The sequence below is a fragment of the Rutidosis leptorrhynchoides genome, chromosome 7 (assembly GCF_046630445.1).
Source record: "Rutidosis leptorrhynchoides isolate AG116_Rl617_1_P2 chromosome 7, CSIRO_AGI_Rlap_v1, whole genome shotgun sequence".
In the NCBI taxonomy this organism is placed as follows: Eukaryota; Viridiplantae; Streptophyta; class Magnoliopsida; order Asterales; family Asteraceae; genus Rutidosis; species Rutidosis leptorrhynchoides.
This window is the reverse complement of record NC_092339.1, coordinates 50557927-50582290: the sequence shown is the minus strand read 5'-3', so window position 1 is coordinate 50582290 and position 24364 is coordinate 50557927. Positions and strand designations below refer to the sequence as shown.

Genomic DNA, 24364 nt, shown 5'->3' with positions numbered 1-24364 from the left:
ACAAATGCAGTTAAATTCTGTTTTAGGTATTTTTATTGTGTTTTGGTGTATTTGTCATTCAGTTAGCAATTCACTGTATTCAGCCAATGACCAGAATACAAACGATATTAAACTGATTCCAGTAAAATAGACATAATATGTTTAAGAACCGAGAGCTGCCCAGTCCATTAAAAGGTATTTTCTCACGCCATTTGACCTTGCCCAATTCATTTCTTTGGTTCCAGAGGAAATGGGGTTTAAACTCATGATACATTCTTGTATCTTGAATTCTTGATTTAGCAGAAGGCTTAAGCCACTCGCTCATCTCATTAACAATGGTCTTCGTGTTGGGATCGAACCCGCACACATATCACTTTCGAGATCGATCCCCATCACATTAAGAATCACACAACCATGTATAAGTCAATAATTAAACGACAAAATATAAAAGTTATACGCACACAACATTTTGCGTGGAAAACTTCTCAAGGGAGAGTAAAAACCATGAGACTCGTAAGCCACTTAAATTCCACTATATACGAACAATATTACAAGAATGAACGCTCCTTACAACACTCTTGAATATTATCACGTATCTCTCAAGACCTCTCACAAACGGTAGATTACAAAAACGGAATTCGCTTCCATCGTTATTGAATCACCGAGACCACCACTCGGGACGGAGTTAAACGACTTTCATAAACTCTCTATTTTTATCTTTAACTCCTCCACTTTTCTTCTCACACAATGACTACTGTTAATAGCCAAGGATTCCCTCCACAAAAGTTACCTCCAAATCTTCCCACCATCCCTCCAAAACTTCCCACCAAATCTTTCCACCAAAACTTCCCACCAAAATATTGTCACCAAAAAACTCCCACCAAAACTACTCTTACAATATCTTGATAATTTAAATCAATATCTAACACTTTGCGACATTCATATTTAAATCCGAGATTCGAAAGAAGATAATTTGTTTTATTCTTTGAACCTTCTTCAATGATGGATGGGTGAAGATAATTTTGTCATTTGCGTATCAAGAGTGATTAAACGTTCTTATATTGCTTATTTGAACACCTTTGATGGACCTGTTCACAAGATCATTGAAAAGCAACTTAATATCGTAACCAACATAAAAAGAAAAGTGAATAAAGGGCCATATACATTGAAAATAATTTCACGTAAAAGCTAAATTTTTCAATGAGCTAGACATAGAATTGTTTGTTTATATAATTAATAATTTAATCCAGTTTTCTAAATTAATTAAATTTGATTTAATTTTAGTGTAATGATATTAATTTAAAAGAAACACCTCACCCTTAACTCGAAGACGACTTAAAAAAGAAAAAGAAAAAAGAAACCTAAGGCAATGAAAGTCCATGGAGAGGAGTTGAGAAATTTTAACGTTGAAGGCTTGTGAAGTCTTTCGTTTGTGTGGTGTAATTTTTTTGTTATGTATCTCATTTAGTTGTTTTTTTCTTCAGTTCATTTGCATTGTGTGTCATCTCGCTAGTTTGGGGTTTGTTTGTAACGTTTGTTTCGTCTTTGTATTGTAGGCCTTGTTGACTTTGTATGTATGTATGTGTTTCGAGTCTTCAAATAAAACATAGGACTTCCAATAGAAAGATGGTATAATCATCAGGGACCAAAGTAATAAAACAAGGGTTATATTCCCATTTCTTCTTCACTGCAAACCGTCACTCTCAATCTCAAACTGTCAACTAATCCTAATCTCCTGCGATATTAACATAAATGGAGACTGACGTCAGCATCGATACAAATTCAATAATCCGGATATCCGTTAATCCAATCGGATACATCCACCTACACTTGTTCTGTGCCTACGCCATGTCACCTTAAGATCGAACTCTTAAGTCTCAACTATTACTTCGGTCTACACCGAACATCAAAAATTGCCGAGTCCGTGGGAAGATATTCAATTGAATTGTAAATTCACGGCGTTATTGGAATATGTCACTGTCCGTCTTCTCCTGATCTCGATTACGTTGTTAATCAGTTTTCAATTTCGTGTAAATGTTATCCTTCGTCACTTGTTCAAAGGTGTTTTGCATTTTCGACTGGTGATAAACAGGTAGTTGTTAAGTTTAGTTCATTTAATTTAAGAATTATGCTTCAGATTTTAGTACTGTGAGAAAATTAGTGTAGTTAAGGTTATTTTGTTATGTTAATGTGCATCATTATTTTTAGTACTAGTTGTTAACTGGTGAATAGCTGATCATTTCTTAGGTTAAGTAACAAATTGAATACTGTAGTTGATTAGCACATACATGATACACCTAAGTGATTTGGTGTAACTATATCGCAATGGGAGAGCATTGGGTATCATTTTTCTTGCTGCAAACCTTACACTGCTACATTATTGAGCCAAATCAATACCGAAAGAAAACATTTCTTGGATTTGTTTGTTATCATCAACTTGCAATGCTCAAGAAGGTAACAAAGTTGTAAATAACTCCCAAAACTCATGAACTTGATGGAACTTGCACCTTATAAATCAAAACTAGTACACCACTGACTGCTAAGGTTAACTAAATGATTCTCTTTTGATTAACCTTTTTTATTGGTTTGTGATCAATAACGGGTATATAATACTTTTATCTTTCCTTGAAATGATATTTGTTATTTGGCTCATCCGTGTTTTTGTTTCTATATGTTGCAGCTGGCAGATGGTAATAACACTGGAAATAAATTGGTTTTATTTCCTCCTGCTGACCAGCGGACTCAAGAGATTCACTCACAAACGATGATGCAAGATATCACTGCTTCATTTTTAATGGAATTTGAGAAGTGGTTCCTTCAAGCAGAGTCTGAGATTTAGATGAACGGCTGAGATCATCCTAATTAGTTATTAGGGCAGTGTCATATAGCATAAATAGAGGTAGTGATAGAATGGTAGTCAGTCAGGTTTATTTTGTGAGTTTTGTATCGGCTATTGCAGCTTGGGCAAGAAGTAAGCATGGTGCTTCTTCTTGATTAGGCAGAGTGTTTTCCATCACTATGGATGTCCTCTGATTTTGTTTATCATCTATCTTTAGTTATCAATAATAATAAGTATAATCAGTTTATTCATCTTTAATTGTTTCTACTATCATTTGTTCATCATCTACCCTCTGCTCCTATTTGATTCTTATCAGGTTCCTTCAAGCAGAGTCTGGTGGAACCAAATTAAGCTCAGAGGAGGTCTATGTTTAAGGTGTCCTGATGATTGAATGATTCCTACATTTCCGTTGTCCTTTTTTTTTTTTTTTTTTTTTTTTTTCCTTTTTTTCCCTTAAAAATACCAAACACTAAAATGTCAAGTGCATGCTTCAAGAATGGCAGCTAAACCAACTTGATCAACTGTTTTAGGTGATCAAAACGAAAAAGAGGAGACTTGGTTGAGCGCAGAAAACGATTGGAGCTTATTGTTTACTTGCTGGATCACCTGTTGATGCTAATGCCCATTATTCTACTGCTTTGGAACTTGATAGGCTGACTGGGGATTACTTTTGATATGCTGGTGCATTAGAAGGTGGTGTTTGTGCCTTGCTGGTAAGCATATAAAAAGATTAATCATTTAAGATGAAAAAGATACCGTAAATTATATTTTGGCTCTCCAACAGGAATGACATCCATGCTTCTTATAGTATTTGATTTAGCTTCAAAATGTGTGCTAAAAGTAACTCATATAAGCTATTAGTAGATTGTGATACTGTTATGTAGCAAGTAAACCGTGCTGAAAGCAATGATAGGCTATGTGCTATCATCATGCTATATATAAATGTATATGGTAAAAGACTGAAAGATTCTCGATATTCTTTTCTTAAGCTCTGTGATCAGATCAGTTTGCAACTCTTTTTTGCAAACGTTGATTGCTAATATGATTATCGTCTATCGATATTTGGTGTGACATTTCTTCGGTTTCTGTTTTTGTACAATAAGATGGATAAAGAAGTTAAAAAGGATCCAGTTATAGAGGAGGAGGACAAGTATCGTTACAATAGTGTCATCATGTATTACAGGAAGTCATTTACACAAGACAATTCTGATAGGTAGCTTTAGATTGCCCTATACTGATGCAGTTATGTCTTTCATTAAGACCATCTTTATCCCTGAAGGGGATGATGGGCGTGTTGCTGGGTGGGGTGGAGTGCTTGATGAGCGTGCTGCCATACTGCTGGGTAATGGGTGGCGTGCTGAGTGGCGTGTTGGGGTATTTTTTATTTCTTTTTCATTTTTCTTTCAATTTTATTGATTTATTAATTACTTTATACTATTATTTTATTAATTAAAAAGAAAACAAATACGATTAAAATAAAAACGATACGATTAAAATTAAATAAAAACGATACGATTACATTAATAAAAACGATACGATTACATAATAAAGACGATACGATAGACGATACGAAAAATAAGTCATAAACTAATAAATAGAATCCCGACTCACGTAACCTTCTTCAAGGCTACTCGAATCGGAGGGCTCCCGATTAACCGGAGTAACGCCCATGTTTACAAGATACAAGACAATTCGACATGGTCGTGTCCTGGCTCGCTCTTTTTGCGCATCCCACTGCTCTTCGTCGAAATACACAATTTGCGTAAATACGTATGGTGTTTCTTTTTGGAGAAACTTGGACAGCTTCGTCCAATCTTCAATATCAGAAACGTCAACATCTTCAAATGATTTTTTTTCCCGTCTACGTACGATTTCCAGTCGTACTCAGCTCGGCCCCCGTAGTGAACGTCAAGAGAAAGTTTGGTGGAAGACATTCTGTTTTGATAAAATATAGAAGTGTATTGTATATGTTTGTGTTGTGTGAATATGTTTGTGTGTATCTTTGTATATATAGAAGAAGGAGAAATTATATCCGTTGCAATATATAGAATACGTACACATTTTTACTCAACACGCTCCCAAACTTCACGTGTTAACTTGAAGCACGCGGCGGAGTTCTCCACCCAACACGCCGCGCTACGGCGTGTTCGCCGGTGTGTTGGTGCAACACATCATCGAGTGGGTTAAAGGTGGTCTAATATGAACTGAAAAGACTATTTAGCCCTTTAGTGTAGATCTCCGTGGTAAATTATACATTGGCATGGTAATAGGGAAGAAGTTTCTGAGCATGATATATCCAACTTAAGTAGTCAGTGTTTAAAAAACTTTATGTTAATAAGATGTTTAAATTTGAAATTGACATTAAAACACAGATCCTTATGTTATCAGGATCATTCTGTTAAGTTATTCATAAACTCACTTATAATTATATTTATTATTTGTTTACTCTATTCAGGGTCTCACCTGTCAGCTTTGAACTGGAAGCTACATTAAAATTAGCAAGATTTTTATGCAGGTGCATTCCCAGAACCTCATGTTTCTTATTATGTCTGAAGTATGTTTCGTGAATGTTATGATATGATCCATGTATATAGGGTAAGGTACCAGGCGTTGTCTTCGTTACGAGATGGACGTGTAAGTTATTTTAATATCGCTTAACATCAATAAACCATTTCGTTTCTAACTAGTTGGAGTATGCTAGAGTTAAAACCCAACATAAATAAAGTGGTAAATTGTTTCTTGGAATCATGTTTTCTCACTTCCCTTCATTCTTTAATCAGTTGTTATTATTAATCATCATCTCTTTAATTCTCTTATTAGTATCTATCCTATTTATTGGAAGAATTCTGAATCCCAATAAAATCTGAACTACTCCCATTGGGATCTCTTAAACCTACTAAAAAAATTTCTATATTTTTCCGAATGTCCGTCTGTTATGTTTCGGGTCATTTTATATAGTCTATTTCTTTTGTCTGGTAAATGTTATTTCTAGTTTTGACACAACAAAATGAGTTCTTTCCTATGACAACCTTGCTGTACTTAGTTATGGCTCTGCCCGTTTCTTTTTTTGTGAATTAAATGACTAAATATCATCTTTGATAACACTAGGATACATTCATTTTCTCTACGTCCATCACAGATGGACATTATTGTTGTGAATATGAGAGGATCGACTGGACGTTGGTACACACAAATTTGAGAGAAAATAACTCTATTACTTTCAAGAATAGATTACAGAGTATTACAAAACTCAAAAAACAAAAAACTTTCAAACTAACACACTAGGAATTCTCACCACTCTCTAGGATGTATTCACTCTTGGTTAGGGTTACACATATCTCACACACACTAACTAGGTTGTGATTACACTTTTTTTGAATGATTTACAATGAACGTTTGGACCTCTATTTATAGAAAACTTTGAGGAGGTGGAATGGTGTGAACATAACATGGTGTGAACACGAAAATGGTGGCTAGCCGTAATCGTTTCCAATTTTGCTACTTCCTTATGAGGAGGTGTATTGGTGTGAACGGAGAACAACTTGCTAGCCGTCATTATTATCAAGTTTGCTTCTTCTACATGAGTTGTCAAAGTTGACTAGCTTTGAATATCTAGACGATTCTAGATTACGGCTGGAAGTTATCAATTCTCCCCCTCCAGCCGTATACAAGAAAACACATCCCGGTTATGTCTTTGCATAACTCTAGCTTCTCTCGAGTCACCACCTTTGTCAACATATCTGCAGGATTCTCCTTTGTATGAATCTTGACTAGTCTCAACAGTTGTCGATCAATTACCTCGCGTATCCAATGATAGCGAATATCAATATGTTTTGTACCGGAATGGTACATGGAGTTCTTGCTCAAATCTAGAGCACTCTGACTATCACAATGTACCTTGTACTCCTTTTGCTTGATTCCAAATTCTTGGAGATAACGCTTTAACCACAACATTTCTTTTCCAGCTTCCGCGGCAGCAATATATTCTGCTTCGGTTGTGGATAATGCAACACACTTCTGTAGTCTTGACTGCCATGAAACAGCTCCTCCTGCAAAAGTGTAAATGGATCCTGAAGTAGATTTCCTACTATCAAGATCTCCAGCCATATCAGCATCCGTATAGCCTTCCAAGATTGGATCAGCTCCCCCGTAACAAAGACATATCTTCGTTGTACCTTTAAGATATCTGAGAATCCATTTTACCGCATTCCAATGCTCTTTCCCGGGGTTAGAGAGAAAACGACTCACTGTTCCCACTGCGTGAGCAATATCGGGCCTCGTACACACCATTGCATACATCAAACTTCCAAATGCTGAAGAATATGGTACTGACGACATCTCCCCGATCTCTTCCATGGATGAGGGACATGATCTCTTACTTAACTTGAAATGGTTGGCTAATGGAATGCTAACAGGTTTGGCATTGTTCATATTGAACCGTTCAAGCACTCGTTCAATATACTTCTCCTGAGATAGCCATAACCTTCTATTCTTCCTATCTCGGGTAATATGCATTCCCAAAATTTGTTGAGCCTGTCCTAAGTCTTTCATGTCAAAAGACTTAGAGAGTTCCTTCTTCAGCTGGTTGATCTTCGTTGCGTCTTTCCCTACGATCAGAATATCGTCTACATATAGTAGAAGAGCAACGAAATCTCCTCCAGAAAACTTCTGAATGTAGACACACTCATCTGTTGCAGTTTTCTTGTACCCTTTACTCACCATGCACGAGTCAAACTTCTTGTACCACTGCCTAGGTGCCTGCTTTAAACCGTATAAACTTTTCTTCAGCTTGCATACGAGATTATCTCCTGAAACCTCAAAACCTTCTGGCTGCTCCATGTAAATTTCTTCATGTAAATCTCCATGAAGAAAAGCTGTCTTTACATCCATCTGTTCAAGTTCCAAGTTCATACTTGCGACCAATCCAAGTATGACTCTAATTGAAGTCATCTTGACTACTGGTGAAAATATCTCGTCAAAATCAATCCCTTTCTTCTGTTGAAATCCTTTGACTACAAGCCGTGCTTTGTATTTCACCACTTTTCCGCTGCCCTCCTTTTTCAGCTTGAACACCCAATGTTTTTCAGTGCATTCTTCCCTTGTGGAAGTTCTACGATCTCATAAGTCTGATTTTTCTGCAGAGAATCCATCTCATCCTGCATTGCGAGCAACCATTTTTCTTTGTCCTTATGAGATACTGCTTCATGAAAACTCTCTGGTTCTCCATCTTCAGTAAGTAGAAGGTACTCGGATTCCGGATATCTACTCGATGGAATCCGACCTCGTTCAGATCTTCGAACTTCTGGAATATACTGAGGAGATCCACCATCATCTTTGCCTTGTGATGGTCCTGAAACGTCTGGTAGATGGGGTTGTGGCTCCCCCTGCTCAGCACCTTCATTTTCCTCATTATCTTCTACTTCTGGTATTTCATCTTGCAATGTATATTCATTTCTCATGAATGATTCCGTTGTTGCCTCTGGCACTTGAGCAGCAACATTTGATTTCTGAGATATTGTGGGCTATTCAATATCTTCTATTGTCTGGCTTTCATGGAACACTACGTACCTACTTCTGATCACCTTTTTCTCCTTTGGATCCCATAATCTGTATTCAAATTCTTCATCTCCATAGCCTATGAATATGCACGGAGTAGTCTTTACATCCAGCTTCTGTCTGAGCTCCTTGGTTACATGTGCGTACGCCAAACATCCAAATACTCTTAACTGAGAGTATGATGGATCCTTTCCAGACCAAAGTTTCTCCGGAACTTCAAAATTCAGTGGTACTGATGGAGATCGGTTGATCAAGTAACATGCGGCTCTGACTACTTCTCCCCAGAATGGCTTTGGCAGCTTAGCCATACTGAGCATGCTCCGAACACGTTCCATGATTGTTCGGTTCATTCTTTCTGCTATACCATTGTGTTGAGGGGTACGTGGAACTGTCTTCTCATGTCGGATGCCATATGATCTGCAATAGGCATCGAACTGTCTGGAAGAGTATTCACCGCCGTTGTCGGATCGAAGACACTTTAACTTCTTTCCTGTCTCACGTTCTACCATGACATGGAACTGTTTGAAGTAATCGAAAACCTGGTCCTTCGTCCGCAAGAAATATACCCACACCTTTCGAGAAGCATCATCGATAAACGTTAGAAAGTATCGATTGTCGCCAATTGATTCAACCTCTAAGGGACCGCAAACATCAGAGTGTACCAGACTGAGTAACTCTGAACTTCTCGTTGAAGAGGAATTAAACGAGACTCTATGCTGCTTACCAAACAGACAATGATTGCAAGGATTTAGTGTAACATCCTTGTCTACATTGATAAGCTCCTTCTTTATTAGGGTAGACAATCCTTTTTCACTCATGTGACCGAGTCTCTGGTGCCATAAATTTTGTGACGCCTCTTTTTCTGTAACATTAAGGCCGTCTGTACAGATCTTCACATGAGTTTTGTATAGTGTGCCACAAATGTGTCCTCGAGCGACTATCATAGCGCCTCTTGACAATTTCCATGTGCCTATACTGAAATGACTATCATAGCCCTGTTTGTCAAGAGCTACTCCAGAAAGTAGATTCAGCCGAAGATCTGGCACATGGCGGACATCCTTCAGAGTGATTGTGCTCCCGGAATTTGTCTTTATTGTGACATCTCCAATTCCGACAATCTCAGCGGAACTGAAATTTCCCATTTTCACAGCTCCAAAGTCACCAGCTTTGTATGTTGTGTAGTATTCCTTGTATGGAGTCACGTGGTAGGATGCTGCAGTATCTACCACCCATTCTGTGTCTTCTCGTGAGACGTGAAGGCATGTCTCAGATGAACAATAAGCTACATCACCAGTGATAGTAACTAATGTTTCTCCACCCTTATTCTTCGATTGTGAACTGCTCTGACCTTCTTCTTTCAATCGGTAGCAGTTCTTCTTCATATGTCCCTCTAATCCACAATGATAGCATTTATATATTGATTTTCTGCCACTGCTCTTACTTCTGCCTCTCCATTTATTTTTGCTACTTATTTGTTGTCTCCCCCGATTCTCTGTGACAAAGGCATGGGTTTGATCTGTGCCCATGTCCTTTCTCCTTGCCTCTTCACTGAATAGGGCATCCTTGACCATTGACATGGTAAGTTTCCCATTCGGGGCTGAGTTGCTGAGTGTTACTACCAGCGTCTCCCAACTATCGGGAAGAGAACTAAGTAGCAGTAGTGCCTGAACTTCATCGCCAAGAGGCATCTCTACAGACGATAACTGGTTGACCAAGCTCTGGAACTCACTGGTATGCTCGGCAACTGAAGTTCCACTTTTAAGCTTCATGTTGACTAAACGCCTCATCAACAGGGCTTTATTCCGAGCAGTCTTGGCCTGGTACATGTCCTCCAACTTTTTCCAGAGGACATATGCGTCTGTCTCTTTTGCAACATGGTGGAAGACACTATGATCAATCCATTGACGGATCTGACCAATAGTTTTTCGGTTTGATTTCTTCCACTCTTTCTCTTTGGCAGAATTAGGATTTGTACCCTTTAACTCAATAGGGTCAAACAAATCCTTACAGCTGAGGAGATCTTCCATCTGAGGTTTCCACAAGGTGTAGTTGGTGGCAGTGAGCATAATCATGGTGCCGGAAGATGATCCTGACTCTTCCGTGGACATTATCACTTTACAAATAATTTTTCAACACAAACGAGGTTGAAAACTTCAGAAAACTCGACCAACGCCTCTAACCTAGCTCTGATACCACTTGTTGTGAATATGAGAGGATCGACTGGACGTTGGTACACACAAATTTGAGAGAAAATAACTCTATTACTTTCAAGAATAGATTACAGAGTATTACAAAACTCATAAAACAAAAAACTCTCAAACTAACACACTAGGAATTCTCACCACTCTCTAGGATGTATTCACTCTTGGTTAGGATTACACATATCTCACACACACTAACTAGGTTGTGATTACACTTTTTCTGAATGATTTACAATGAAGGTTTGGACCTCTATTTATAGAAAACTTTGAGGAGGTGGAATGGTGTGAACATAACATGGTGTGAACACGAAAATGGTGGCTAGCCGTAATCGTTTCTAATTTTGCTACTTCCTTATGAGGAGGTGTATTGGTGTGAACGGAGAACAACTTGCTAGCCGTCATTATTATCAAGTTTGCTTCTTCTACATGAGTTGTCAAAGTTGACTAGCTTTGAATATCTAGACGATTCTAGATTACGGCTGGAAGTTATCAATTATAAAACGATATCCTGGAAGAGATGATTGGTGGGTAATGCTGGTACAGTTAGTCTAATGGTATACGTAGTCCTAATTTTTGCATAAGACTAATATGCCAAGTAGTGTTCCTCTACTAGTTTGTGATTTTTTTACTTATTATTATTTTATTTTTTTTGCATAACCCAAAGGACAAATCGACTAGTTAATAAGCTAGTGGGCGAAAGTTGACACCTCTGCTATTTACCCCTGCTACTTGTTTGCTCTCTTAGGTCCTCATGAGAAGCATAACGAGCTTACAGAAAGTGTTATATTGTGCCACCCAGTCGACCCCTAGTGACTCCGTTAAACGTTTGTGTTTTGCAAGGTTTGTCCTTTGTCAAAGCCCGTTTTCTGTCGATGAAAATCCTGGCTCACGTTGGAGGAGTTTTTGATAATTCTGCTGATAACGGGACTGATTATACGAAAAATACAGATAGATTGGTGAAAATTGATCCTTACAGAGGAAACTGGGGCTTAAGATTTATCGAACTTGAGTTATATTATATAATCTGATCGATGTTGTTTTCGAGGTTCGTGTCTCTGTCTAGCTTTATAGTATAAATATTGAGGACGATAACAATAACAATTCTTCAGCATTTGATTATATTCTAAACCAAGAAGAGACAGAGATTAAATTTAGTATGTGCATTCGTTTGAACTATGTTGTAACATTTTACACTTTTGGATCATGGTGTGTAATTTGTCTTATTGCCGAAAACCATGCTTGTATCATAGAATTTCAGGGGAGTTGTTCATGGTCTCTTTGGAACATTTGTGTTCTTGAAGAATATAAATGCGTATGTTTTGCTTTTATCCAGTTTTGCAAGTTTTTTATTGGAAGAAATGTATGACAAGGTAATTTATGTAATTCAAAACTGAAATTGTACATAATCTTTTATTTCAAAAATGGTGTATAACAGTGTACTTGAAGTATGGTGTAGTATCCTTTTTCATGAAAATCTTTTTTCTACAAAAATCTGAAATTTGCCATTTGTTTGATGGGCGTATCTTAGATGCCAGATACCAAATATGTAACATATCTTTTAAATCATTTAAATATAAAAATCATAACACGAAGGTAATTATAAACACAAAGAAAATGTCATCTGTATCTCATTGGGGGAAATAAAGTAATCTTCCTTTAATTTCTAATTGCTGACATATATAACAACTACCTAAAACATGAATTCCTCTCAACCTTCTACCTTCCCCAATTTCAAAAAACCTTCAACCTTGCCAAAGTTCAATCAACCTTCAACCTACCAAAATTCAGTCAATTCCTTCAAACCCTCTTTTCCCAATTCCATCCCAATCAAAAACACCCATTTCTTTTCCAAATCAAACGGACCAAAACCTTTCAAGAATCCTCACTCCTTCCCACAAAAAGCCACTATTTTTATGGGAAATTTGTCTCGATTCACCACTCCCTTCACCATTCGCAACATCATTCAAGATCTTGGGACAATTTTGGGTATTTCCTGGAAAAAAGGTCGTTCATCTGCTTTTGTCAGATTGGTCAATTCGCAACAGGCTTCCAACGTGATAAAATCTTTCAATGGTGTCATCGTGAATGGCATGACCCTTACTGTAAACTTTGCAAAGAACGACCTTAATGCTGATTTTTCTCCTAAAAATCATGGTAAATCTCATACTCAATATACACAGGCAAGTGAATCTACTATTAATTTGTCCAAAATAGTGAAAGTTGTAGTCGGTTACAACTAATAGCCATGGTGATCGACAAAATCCCTATTTCTGCTCTGAAGTTGTTCAAATGGTTAAAGAGTCAATCAATTGCAGTAGAGGCGATCTATGCTTGGGGATTATTTGGATATATTGTTCAATGCTCGGATGAAGAGAGCTTCAAACGAATCACGATGGGCCCAACGCTAAACCAACACGAATTCCTTGAAGTAATTCCAATGATTCAAAGAATGAACACGTACTCAAGAATCACCAAAGTTGCAATTTCGGGTACCCGTTTCGATTGTTGTTCCCCTAATTGTGCAATTGAAGTAGCTAGCAACTTTGGATGAGTTATTCACATAGACACAAGTTCGCACTCACTCAAACATGCGAATGTCTTATTTGCCTTAATTGAATTTAACAATCCTGGTCCAATCGATAAAATGGCTTCAGCCAATGTTGCAAACGTTGCTAATTATAATCTATGGGTTGAAGAGGTCAATTACAAAGAAGCAATCGAGATTGTGACTGATGAGGCTATTTCGACTTACAATCTCGAGCTAAAGTCAGCCTCTAAAGCTGTTAACGTTATGAAACAGTCGGCTAATCTTGAATCTTCGGTTTCTGAAAAATTTCATTATGTTCATGTTGAAATTCTGGTACCGGAAAATACTCAGGCTCCGGTTGAACCACCGTTGGAGGAGGGAGAAATATGTACCGTTGGACTTTCAAACTTTCACACACCAACAAAAAATTATTCAAAGTCTGATGTGCACAATTCAATGGAAAAGCTGACAAAAGCCTTATTGTCTCAAAAAGACAATAAACATGGTACCAATTCTGTTGCAGATGAGATCAAGAGGTCACTGTTCAAATCTGGTGACAAAGATTTTATAGGCGACAATTTGGGCAATATCAATAACTTACTTTCGACTGCAGACATCCCATACTCCAAAATTCACCATTTAACTTAAAAGAAAAAGACTATCCTACCCTTGTTCACTCCTCTCCAATTTCTTCTCCTAATTTACCTCTTCCCTCAACAAAAAATTCGCCTACTGTTAACCATATTGACTCCAACTCAACTTTTGTTGAAAAACTCCTGTCCAAACCAATATCTCCCTTAGTTGATGAAGATAAGTGTATAAGTTCTGCTTGTCGCAAATCATGTAACGAGATTAAATCTCGTTGCAATCAATCCAGTAACACCAAAGAGGTCTTTCTTCAACCTAAAGTCCACAAAAAGCACAGTGGCAAAAAAGAGGGGAGCACTTGGCTTGATAATGTTCCCAATTTATCCAATGTTTTCGATACCTCTAGTGAAATAAATCATCAAAAGCATACTCTGGTCGACGACAGTCATGGCGGTTCCAAAAAGACTTCATACAAAGAAGAGCTATATAATTTTGGGGTTTTCATGGGTAATATGACTGACGACGACACTCCCTTAAAAGCGACCAAACCATGAGGATAGCCTCATGGAACGTGCGCGGCCTTGGTAATAAGTCAAGAGGTCGTATGGCGGGATATTTGGTAAATCGTCATCAAATATACTTCCTAGCTATTCAAGAAACCATGGTGAAAGTCGTTGATTAACCCATTTTAAATGAAGTTTGGAAACACTACGCTTTTGATTCCATTCAAGTAGAGGCTAATGAAAGATCGGGTGGCCTTGTTTCTATGTGGAGAACGGATATTTTTTCTCTTCTTATGTCTTGGAAGAGAAAACATTGGAGTGCTACCATCGTGAGGTATCTTCCTTCGAATCTTGTTATTCTTATTGTGAATGTTTATGCCCCTCGTCAAGAAAGTAGAAAGAAAATGGTGTGGGATAAACTCACTAACATCGCTCTCAAATGGCCGGGTCCATTGTGTTTTTTGGGCGATTTCAATGCGGTGTGTAGCCCGGAAGAAAGGTTCAGGGAAGCGACTGAATTAAGTAGCATAGCAAATTTTAATGACTTTATTACTAATGCTTCTTTGATTGATCAACCATTGTCTAATGATGTATTCACTTGGGAAGGGCCTCGGGGGAAATTTTCTCGTATTGATAGGTTTTTGGTTAATCATGAATGGGTTACTCGTTGGCCCGAAGAAGTTTTGCAAACGGTCAATACCAATAAACTTTATCATAAGCCGATTGTTTGAGGTAAGAAATTATGTGATTGGGATCCTAAGCCGTTTCGTCTTAATAACTTGTGGTTATCAAAAAATGGTTTTTTAAACCTATGTGAATCCAAATGGGCTAGCTATGAGGTTGACGGTTGAGCGGTTTTCATCTTGAACAAGAAACTTCGACTGTTAAAAAGGGATATCAAGATTTGGAATATTTGTAATAGAGATCAAGATGCCTTCGATCTTAAAAATTGTGAAAGAGGTATCCAAAGTCTTAAAGATTGTTTCAAAACTCGTAATTTGACAGAGACCGAGCTAGCTACTTTGGCATACTTAAAATCTCATAAAAAGAAGTTAAGTATCCTCATTGAATCAAGAGCAAGACTCCAATCTCGTTTTCTTTGGTTAAGAGTAGGGGATAAAAACTTTAAGTTTTTTCATACCGTTTCTCGAATCAATCAACAATCTTCATACATCGCGGGGTTAAAAATAAACGACTTATGGGTAGATGATCCGACAACTGTAAAAAACTTTGGTATCCAATATTTTTGCTCCCTATTCAGTTCTCCTGTTCGTTCCCCTAATTCAGTTTCCTCTCAGATTAATGAGTAGGCTGTTTGGGCCGATTAAAATTTGGGCATAGTGCCTTCACATTTAATACACATCATGGAAGAGGCTTTTTCATCTCAAGAGATTTTTGAAGTTATAAATAATCTTGATGGTAACGAAGCCCCGAGCCCGGATGAATTCTCTCTTCAATTCTTCAAAAAATCATGGTACTATCTTGAAGAAATTATTGTCCGAATGTTTGATGAATTTCATGCAAACCCTTCGTTTCCAATTGGCTTTAATTCTTCCTTTATCGTGTTAATTCCCAAATCCAATTCGGCTAAAACCATTGATCAATTGCGCCCTATTAGTCTTATTAACGCTCCTTACAAAATCATCACGAAAACCTTGGTCAATAGATTAAAGAAAGTTATTCCTCATATCATTAGTGAAAACCAAAACGGGTTTGTTACATCATGCTTATTAATGGATGGGGTTATGGTTGTTAGTGAAGTCGTTCACATGGCAAAAAAGAAGAAAAAGCCCCTCCTTCTTTTGAAGATCGACTTTTCAAAAGAGTATGATTCCGTTTCTCATGAGTTCTTACTTTCGGGCCTACATAGAATGGGTTTCGGGCAAAAGTTCATCTCATGGATCAAAGTTTGTATCTCAAACATACATTTTTCGGTCCTAATTAATGGCTCTTCTTCCCGCAAAGGCATCATGAAACGCTGTTAAGACAAGGCGATCCCCTATCGTCCTTTTTGTTTATCATTGTTGCAGAGGTTTTGAGTAAACTTTTATCTAGAGAGCTTATCAATGGTGATATACAAGGTTGCCGTATTGGAGCTAATTTGAAAGTTAATCACAATTTGCCGATGATACCATCATTTTTGCTCAACCGACTTCTAACGAACTCTTACGGATAAAACACATCATGGATTTGTTTTTTCATCTCTCCAACCTTCAAATGAATGCATTAAAACAACATTGTATGGCATTCATGTTTCTAGAGCGGATATGATAGCTTTTTTTGGCTATCTTTGATTGCAAAGTTTGCGTTTTCCCTCTTATCTATGTTGGTATTCCGATCGGTTTTGGTAGGGATAGAATCTCAATGTGGGACCCTATTCTTAATAAATTCAAACGAAAACTTACCGGATGGTGAAAGGACTCGTTCATATACATTATAAATAATTCACAATAGTTAATTACATCGCGAGGTATTTGACCTCTATATGATACATTTTACAAACATTGCATTCGTTTCTAAAAGACAAACTTTCTTTACAACGAAAGTTGACGGCATGCATACCACTTCATAATACATCCAACTATAATTGACTTAATAATAATCTTGATGAACTCAACGACTCGAATGCAACGTCTTTCAAAATATGCCATGAATGACTCCAAGTAATATCTCTAAAATGAGCAAATGCACAGCGGAAGATTTCTTTAACACCTGAGAATAAACATGCTTTAAAGTGTCAACCAAAAGGTTGGTGAGTTCATTAGTTTATCATAATCGATCATTTTCATCATTTTAATAGACCACAAGATTTTCGTTTCCATTTCTCATAAATATACGTCCCATGCATAGAGACAAAAATCATTCATATGGTGAACACCTGGTAACCGACATTAACAAGATGCATATAAGAATATCCCCTATCATTCCGGGAAATCCTTCGGACATGATAAAAACAACATCGAAGTACTAAAGCATCCGGTACTTTGGATGGGGTTCGTTAGGCCCAATACATCTATCTTTAGGATTCGCGTCAATTAGGGTGTCTGTTCCCTAATTCTTAGATTACCAGACTAAAAGGGGCATATTCGATTTCGATCATTCAACCATATAATGTAATTTCAATTACTTGTGTTTATTTCGTAAAACAGTTATAAAAATTGCGCATGTATTCTCAGCCCAAAAATATAAAGGGTAAAAAGGTAAATGAAACTCACCATACTGTATTTCGTAGTAAAAATACATATAACATCATTGAACAAGTGCAGGGTTGGCCTCGGATTCACGAACCTATATTAATTATATATATTTATGTGTTGGTCAATGTTTGTCTAACAAATTAGGTCAAGTCATAGTGTACAATAATCCTAATGCTCGAGACTAATATGCATAGGTCAACAAAAGTCAATTTGACTCAAAATGATTTCCAAAATCTATATATAGTTTAAATGTCGTCGTTTTATATTTTTAAATATTTAAAAAAAATTACTAGAGTAAATAATATAATTCATTTATTAATAAATAAAATTTTGTATTAAAATTTATATAATAAAATATACTTTTATATATATTAAGTAATAAGATTTATAGAGTTCATTTAATATCATAAAGATAATATGATAGGTATTATTAAAGAAATTTTATTACACGTAGTAAAATATGTTTGTATCACATATTTATTTGATAAAATAATATCCATAATAATAGTAAGTAAAAGTTGTATTATTTTGTAATAATAATTATTATTATTTTATTAATAAAAATATCTATATTTATAATTACTAAGATGACATTATGATAAAATGATAATTCTAATTATGATAACTTTAATATTTACGACACTTTTTAATATTATTTTTAAAATAATAATTCTATTTAAAATGATAATAATAGTGGTATTTTATAATAACAATGACATTTCTATTAAAATGATAATTTTTGTTAAAATGATAGTTTTAATACTAACGATACTTTTAATAATAATAGTAATGATAAAAATAAAAAGAACGATAATTTTATCTAAATCAATATCTTATAATATTTTAATTTCATCAAGATACTCTTACTCATTATTTCCTAATCGTTTCGTTTAATAGCTTTTAATCGTCTTTTGTATTGTGTTCATAATAATGATAATAATAGTAATCAAAATAATTAGGTATTACTAATATTAGTTTTAATTACAATAATACTAATAATGATAATTACTATGACATTATTAACGATAATACTAATAATTATTTTAATGATAATATCATAATAATAATAACAATAACATTAACCATTTTTAAATAATGATATACATATTAATAATGATAATAATAATAATAATAATAATAATAATAATAATAATAATAATAATAATAATAATAATAATAATAATAATAATAATAATTAGATAATAATAATAATAATACTAATTATAACTTTAACGATAATAATGATAGTAATAATAATAAAAATAACAATTTTTAATGATAAATCCTTTTATTGATAAAGATAATAATAATAATAATAATAAGATAAAACTAGAATGACGATAATAACGACGACAATAATAATCATTTTTAATAATAATACAAAAATTCGATTGACTGTAACTTCAAATCCGTTCATCGAAACCGTTCGATATCTAAATAAAAAGTTCTTAATTTTTCGCTAGCTTTCTAACGACATGCATATCTTATACCTTATCTCAACCGCATACGTAACTAATTCAGGATTCAACATATCCTATCTAATGGCAATATCAAAAGTACAAGCATGCATAATCCTATATTCTCGAGCACTAGTAAGGGATACACTGTTAGTATGTAAAAATTAAATTATGAGTACTCACGTATCAATATTGAGATTCAATATTGCAGGAAAGGTACGTAGATACAACGGAGATGATAAACACTAGATTGGCCTTACGAGCATACCCATGAACCATACCCATCACCTCCATTGCTATAACCCATAATTTCCTTAGCCCTATCCTACTCGAAAACCAGTTTTGCAATCACCCACTCATGACCTCGTCGTAGTATTTTATGTATAATACAATAATAATACTACTAATATTAATGTGATTAATAATAATACTACTCTTAACATTAATAATAATAATATTATTAATAATAATAATTAAATGAATATTTACGGAGTATTTGATAGAATAGAGAGATTGAGAAATAGAAAGTTAAATGAATTCGATCAGGACGCGTTCGATCTTTAAAGGACTTTTATGGGCTCCACACCTCAGCTATTGTGACACTTCTTCCCTTTAATCTCCTCAATCTATGTTAAAATGATTCCAGCTCATAAATTGATTTATACATTGCTAACGTTTTTTTATATAATATAATTTTATATATATTAAATCTTTATAATTAATTAAATATTATATTATATTTACGCTCATGGTAAAAATGTAATTTTTACTCAAATGACTTGGACGTTGTCACTCGACTCATGTACCACTTTCGATTTTTCGAGCGCACTTTCGTACGTTTAGAAAACTAGCCTTTTTCGTTACGCGACATGTACACTTATTAATAATTTGACTTACTCATCAATAAATTATTTTGTGATAAATGTAACTTGTAAAATTGAGTGTTGTGGTCATTTGCTTCTATAAATCAGTGACTCTTTGTTTGTCATAATATATTATTTTAAATCAGGTCGTTTTATGACTAAGTTAAAATATATATTTTCATTTCAAAATATAAGTTTGAACTCTTTACTTAATATATAGTTTTTTTTTTTCAAACAAAAGATATTCAAAATTTATGTATTTAGGAATTGTTTAAATATCAAGAATTACTATTTCGTAACATTTGTATTTTTAAAGTTTAAAATTGATATACTTTATTTACATAAAACGTTTACAAAGACATTTTAATATTCCAATTACTTTATATTCCAAATCATTTTATCACAAAGGTTATAATAGTAGAAGTTGTTATGTCATAAGACGTTCTTAAAAAATCTATTATATCGAAATGACGTTTTCGTTTATGAAAGTAAAAATCATATATAAACCATATCAGGTTTTAAGGTTTTAACTTCCAGTTTAATAATAACTCGTAGGATTAAGTCTAAAGGAAAATCAAACGTAAGGAATCATCTTAATCTCGATCTATTTAACTTGTCAATATCTATTCTCTAATTTACCTATAATCCCTAATTTCACTTTCACAATACCTAATATGAAGGTTAATTAATTTATCTTATAAAAAGTCACGAGACAATTATTGTAAGGCATAAATTGAAAAATCAAACGGGAATCTCCACCAACCCTTGTCTAGTTCCCGTTAATTGACACTTTTGTTCCTTCTAATAAATCACTTTACCAATTATTCCGAATACCGTTAAAAAGAATAGATTTCTCAAATCATAGTGGACCTCTTAATAGAGACTCGTAATTATAATTCAATGTATCTAATAATTCAATCATTTGATATCATCTTTTAATTCCATTGATAACTATTAGAATATATTTTGAAACAAATACGTTTATATAAAGTATTATACGTCTAATACTTTGTTAATGTTTTCAAGTTATAATATATACACATATACATATATAATCATGTTCGTTCATATAATGGTTCGTGAATCGTTGGAACTTGGTCGAGGTTTAAATGAATGTATGGACACAGTTTAAAATTCTGGAGATTCAACTTAACAAACTTTGCTTATCGTGTCGGAAACATATAAAGATTAAAGTTTAAATTTTGGTCGGAAATTCCCGGGTCGTCACAGTACCTACCCGTTAAAGAAATTTCGTCCCAAAATTTGATTGGGATGGTCATGGTTGACAATAAATATGTTTTCATGACGCATATAGGCTGAAAATTAGGGTTTTATCATCATTGAGTAATGTGGATAAAACCTTTTGATTTTGTGAAGAGTACGAGTGATGCTATCGCCAAAAGAGTGAAATGAGTAGGTATAGATTCTTCATATCTTTTGACATAGATAGGATTGATTTCCAAGTTCAAGAGATTTAGAGAAAATCTTCGTAATAGGATTTGATTCTTCGATAATCAAGGGAATTAGGATCTGCTTTAAATGCGATCATCTGTTTTGATTTCTTTGTTGGATATTTTACTATAAATCCACCTCCTTTGTTTCCTTTTAACTCATACCTTCCATTATTTCTAACTCATACTTTAAAGCATTCATCAATATGCTCCATTCAGTTCTGCTTCTTGATATATTCCTAACCTTTATATCGGTCATTCTTCTTTTTCATCTACCGCCAGAAGAATCTATTTACTTCTACTATACACTTAGTTTTATAGTGTTTTTAATTCTCCCGTGTCTTTATATTGCTATATGTATTGATATATACGGTTTATAATTTCTGGGTGGTTGTTGGATTTTATATCTTCTCTTATATTTCGATGTCCCTGCTTCTGTCTCCCATAATCATTGTCATCTCTAGTTAATGCTTTCTTTTATTTGCTGCGATTTATACCCCAATTTCCGTTTCGGAGCTTTGTCCTTTCGTTTCTTCTTCTTGCGAGTAAGTACTACTTATAATGATCCATAATTCGCAGATATGAATTTCGGAATGAACATTGTTAATGTTATAAGAAGGGAATTGTAATGGCACGATCTTGACTTGTCAAATTACTAGAATACCTCGGAAAAGACCGAATCATCAAGAAATATTTTCTTGATATTTTAGAGGTTAAAGAGAATATAAAAGTCGTGTAACATGACACATGATGACGTTATGATATGTGAATCATCACGTTCCATTTAGAAACTCAGCATGAATTACTGTAATATAATCACGTTGATCAAGTGTCATTATATTATACTAATTCATGCTTCAGCTCCTAACACTACTTCAAAAGTATTTCTATTTTAAACTCGAATGTTTCAGAATTTAGAAACAAAAATAGTTTCTTTTATGATGTAATACAGATAATGCGAAGAGGTAAATGATTTCAGATAAGAATAATTATGAAAATATCTTCAGAAATATAGAGGATATTTATAATGAAAGATACGATGATATCTTAGAATTTCTAATATCAGAGGATGATGAAGAATATTGTCTGTAGGGGTTTAGTGTCAGGAGCAAGGTATTCGTTAATGACTTCAGCAGACACTGAATCATTTGGATTCTTTGAAGGCAGGTTCAGTCTTTGTGATTTGTCCACAGCCTCCTTCATACTTTGCTCAATCCGTTTTCCAGTTCCAAAACTTATTTTTTTTTTAGCTTTGCCAATACACTAATCTTTATCATCAAACTTTTTACTGCTAAGGTCGTTTACAGTTTTTTTTTTTTTTTGCTTTATCAGCATTTTTCCATTTTCGGAGAACCAATTCGTAGTTCGGAGTGTTTTTCAGAAATTTCACATTCAAATTAAGTCCAGAAGATAGATGTTATATATACACATATAACTGTTGACGTAGACATGCTGCGAGATTTCAAAATACTGATTGCTAATTTCCGATGATTCGTATGACAATTCTTGTTACAAGGTGCGAATGAGTAAATGATGTGGTTTCAATGAATAACTATAATGACTTTTTGGAGAGGCTAAAGTCAAAGGGTAATGAAGTTGTTGGTACATCTGCTGATAATGTGGTGGAATGTAAAAGGTTCCCCGGTAACGATGGTGTATATCTCAAGGTTATAATAAGGTTGGTCTGACTGAAAAATCGAAGTTGACTTGCTGGAGCTGTGACAAAACTGGCTACTTTGAAAAGGAATCGCAAAGTTATTTTTGCTAATAAATGCTAAAGAATCTGACACGGATACATTGTTTAAACTTTTACTTTGGTTTCAAGAGTTTTTCGGGTACATAACTGTGGGTAACATGTGGTTGGATCATCATCTCGATTGCTCATTATTTGAAATGTCTTCAGAAATTTTCGAAGGGTTTGAACACAGATTGTAATCGTTAATATACATTTGATGTTCTAACACAGTTTTGAAGCCAAAATATAGCTTTGAAAGATGTAGGAATCTAAAAGTGATGGTACCGGTTATATCTCGAATTGAATTATGAGGTTTCAAAATCAGAATTGAGTTTGAATGAATATGGTTGTTTTGATTTCTATGAAAGAATGTATATTATTGTGAAAGTAGGAAGTATAGTTGATAATTTGCTTAATCAGATTCGAAGAATGTAACATATTAATTGTGAATATATATATCTCTCGGGTATTACCTACCCGTTAAAAAAAATTCACAATTAATATTTTGTACAAAAGAATTTTATTACAGTCTTTATGAAAATATACTTGTATATATTCTCTTCAGATGTAACATAGATTTTAATGAGTTAATACTAAATTAAACTCATTCGATTTACGGTTGGAACTAGAATTGAATAATCCTTTGAAGGCTTTAGAGGTTACATAAGTATTTCTTCAATAATATTGAAATTATGAATCAATACTTCGTTATTTATTGAGGCGTGATGTTGGTTTTCGTTAAATTCTTGTGAACCTCGCAAAGTACGAATGATGTTATCTGAAAAGTTTCGGGTACATCGATGATGAAAGTGTAAAATCAAATATATACTTGATTTATTATGAATTGGAATTTGTTGAATTGAGACAGAGATTGTAGTTAACGATGGTTAAGTTGCGGGCGAAGGATGTACATTATTGCATATTTGTAATATGAATTAACCGAGTAGTTAAGATCCATACATAATAGCTTAGTACGGAAAGATTTATTTTGATCTCAACACATATATATATATATATATATATATATATATATATATATATATATATATATATATATATATATATATATATATATATAATATACATATAATTTCTTCAGTGGGAATGAGTTAATACTTCATAACTCGTTGATACAATATACGCGTTATTGATTCGTAATGATGTCCACAGTGATTCTTGAACTGGCAGAGCTTTTGATGTTATAAGTGTTGCTGGTTCTGACGATGCTGATGGTACTGACTGTGTTAGTGATGTTAACAGTACTGTTGATGTTGTTGGTAAAATAAGTCTAGCTTGTGAATCACGCATCATTCTTGTCAGGGTTTTTACTATTCCTTCTATCATTTTGGTTCACTAATCTGATTTCTGGTTAGGGTTAGAATAGATAATCTCTAAGACTTTAGAGATTATATAATCGTCGCAAAATGTGTCTCCAATGAAGTTATGAATCAACACTTCATCGTTTGTT

The 24364-nt window shown here is 34.5% G+C and overlaps 1 protein-coding gene across 1 annotated transcript; it reads left to right on the top strand.

Annotated features, from left to right (window-relative positions):
- The first annotated feature begins 14240 nt into the window (after positions 1–14240).
- LOC139859203 (uncharacterized) lies at positions 14241–14924 on the top strand. The gene is made up of 2 exons (XM_071847998.1): positions 14241–14274; positions 14389–14924. Exons 1-2 carry the CDS (start codon positions 14241–14243, stop codon positions 14922–14924), a joined length of 570 nt encoding a protein of 189 aa, XP_071704099.1.
- Positions 14925–24364: the final 9440 nt, after the last annotated feature.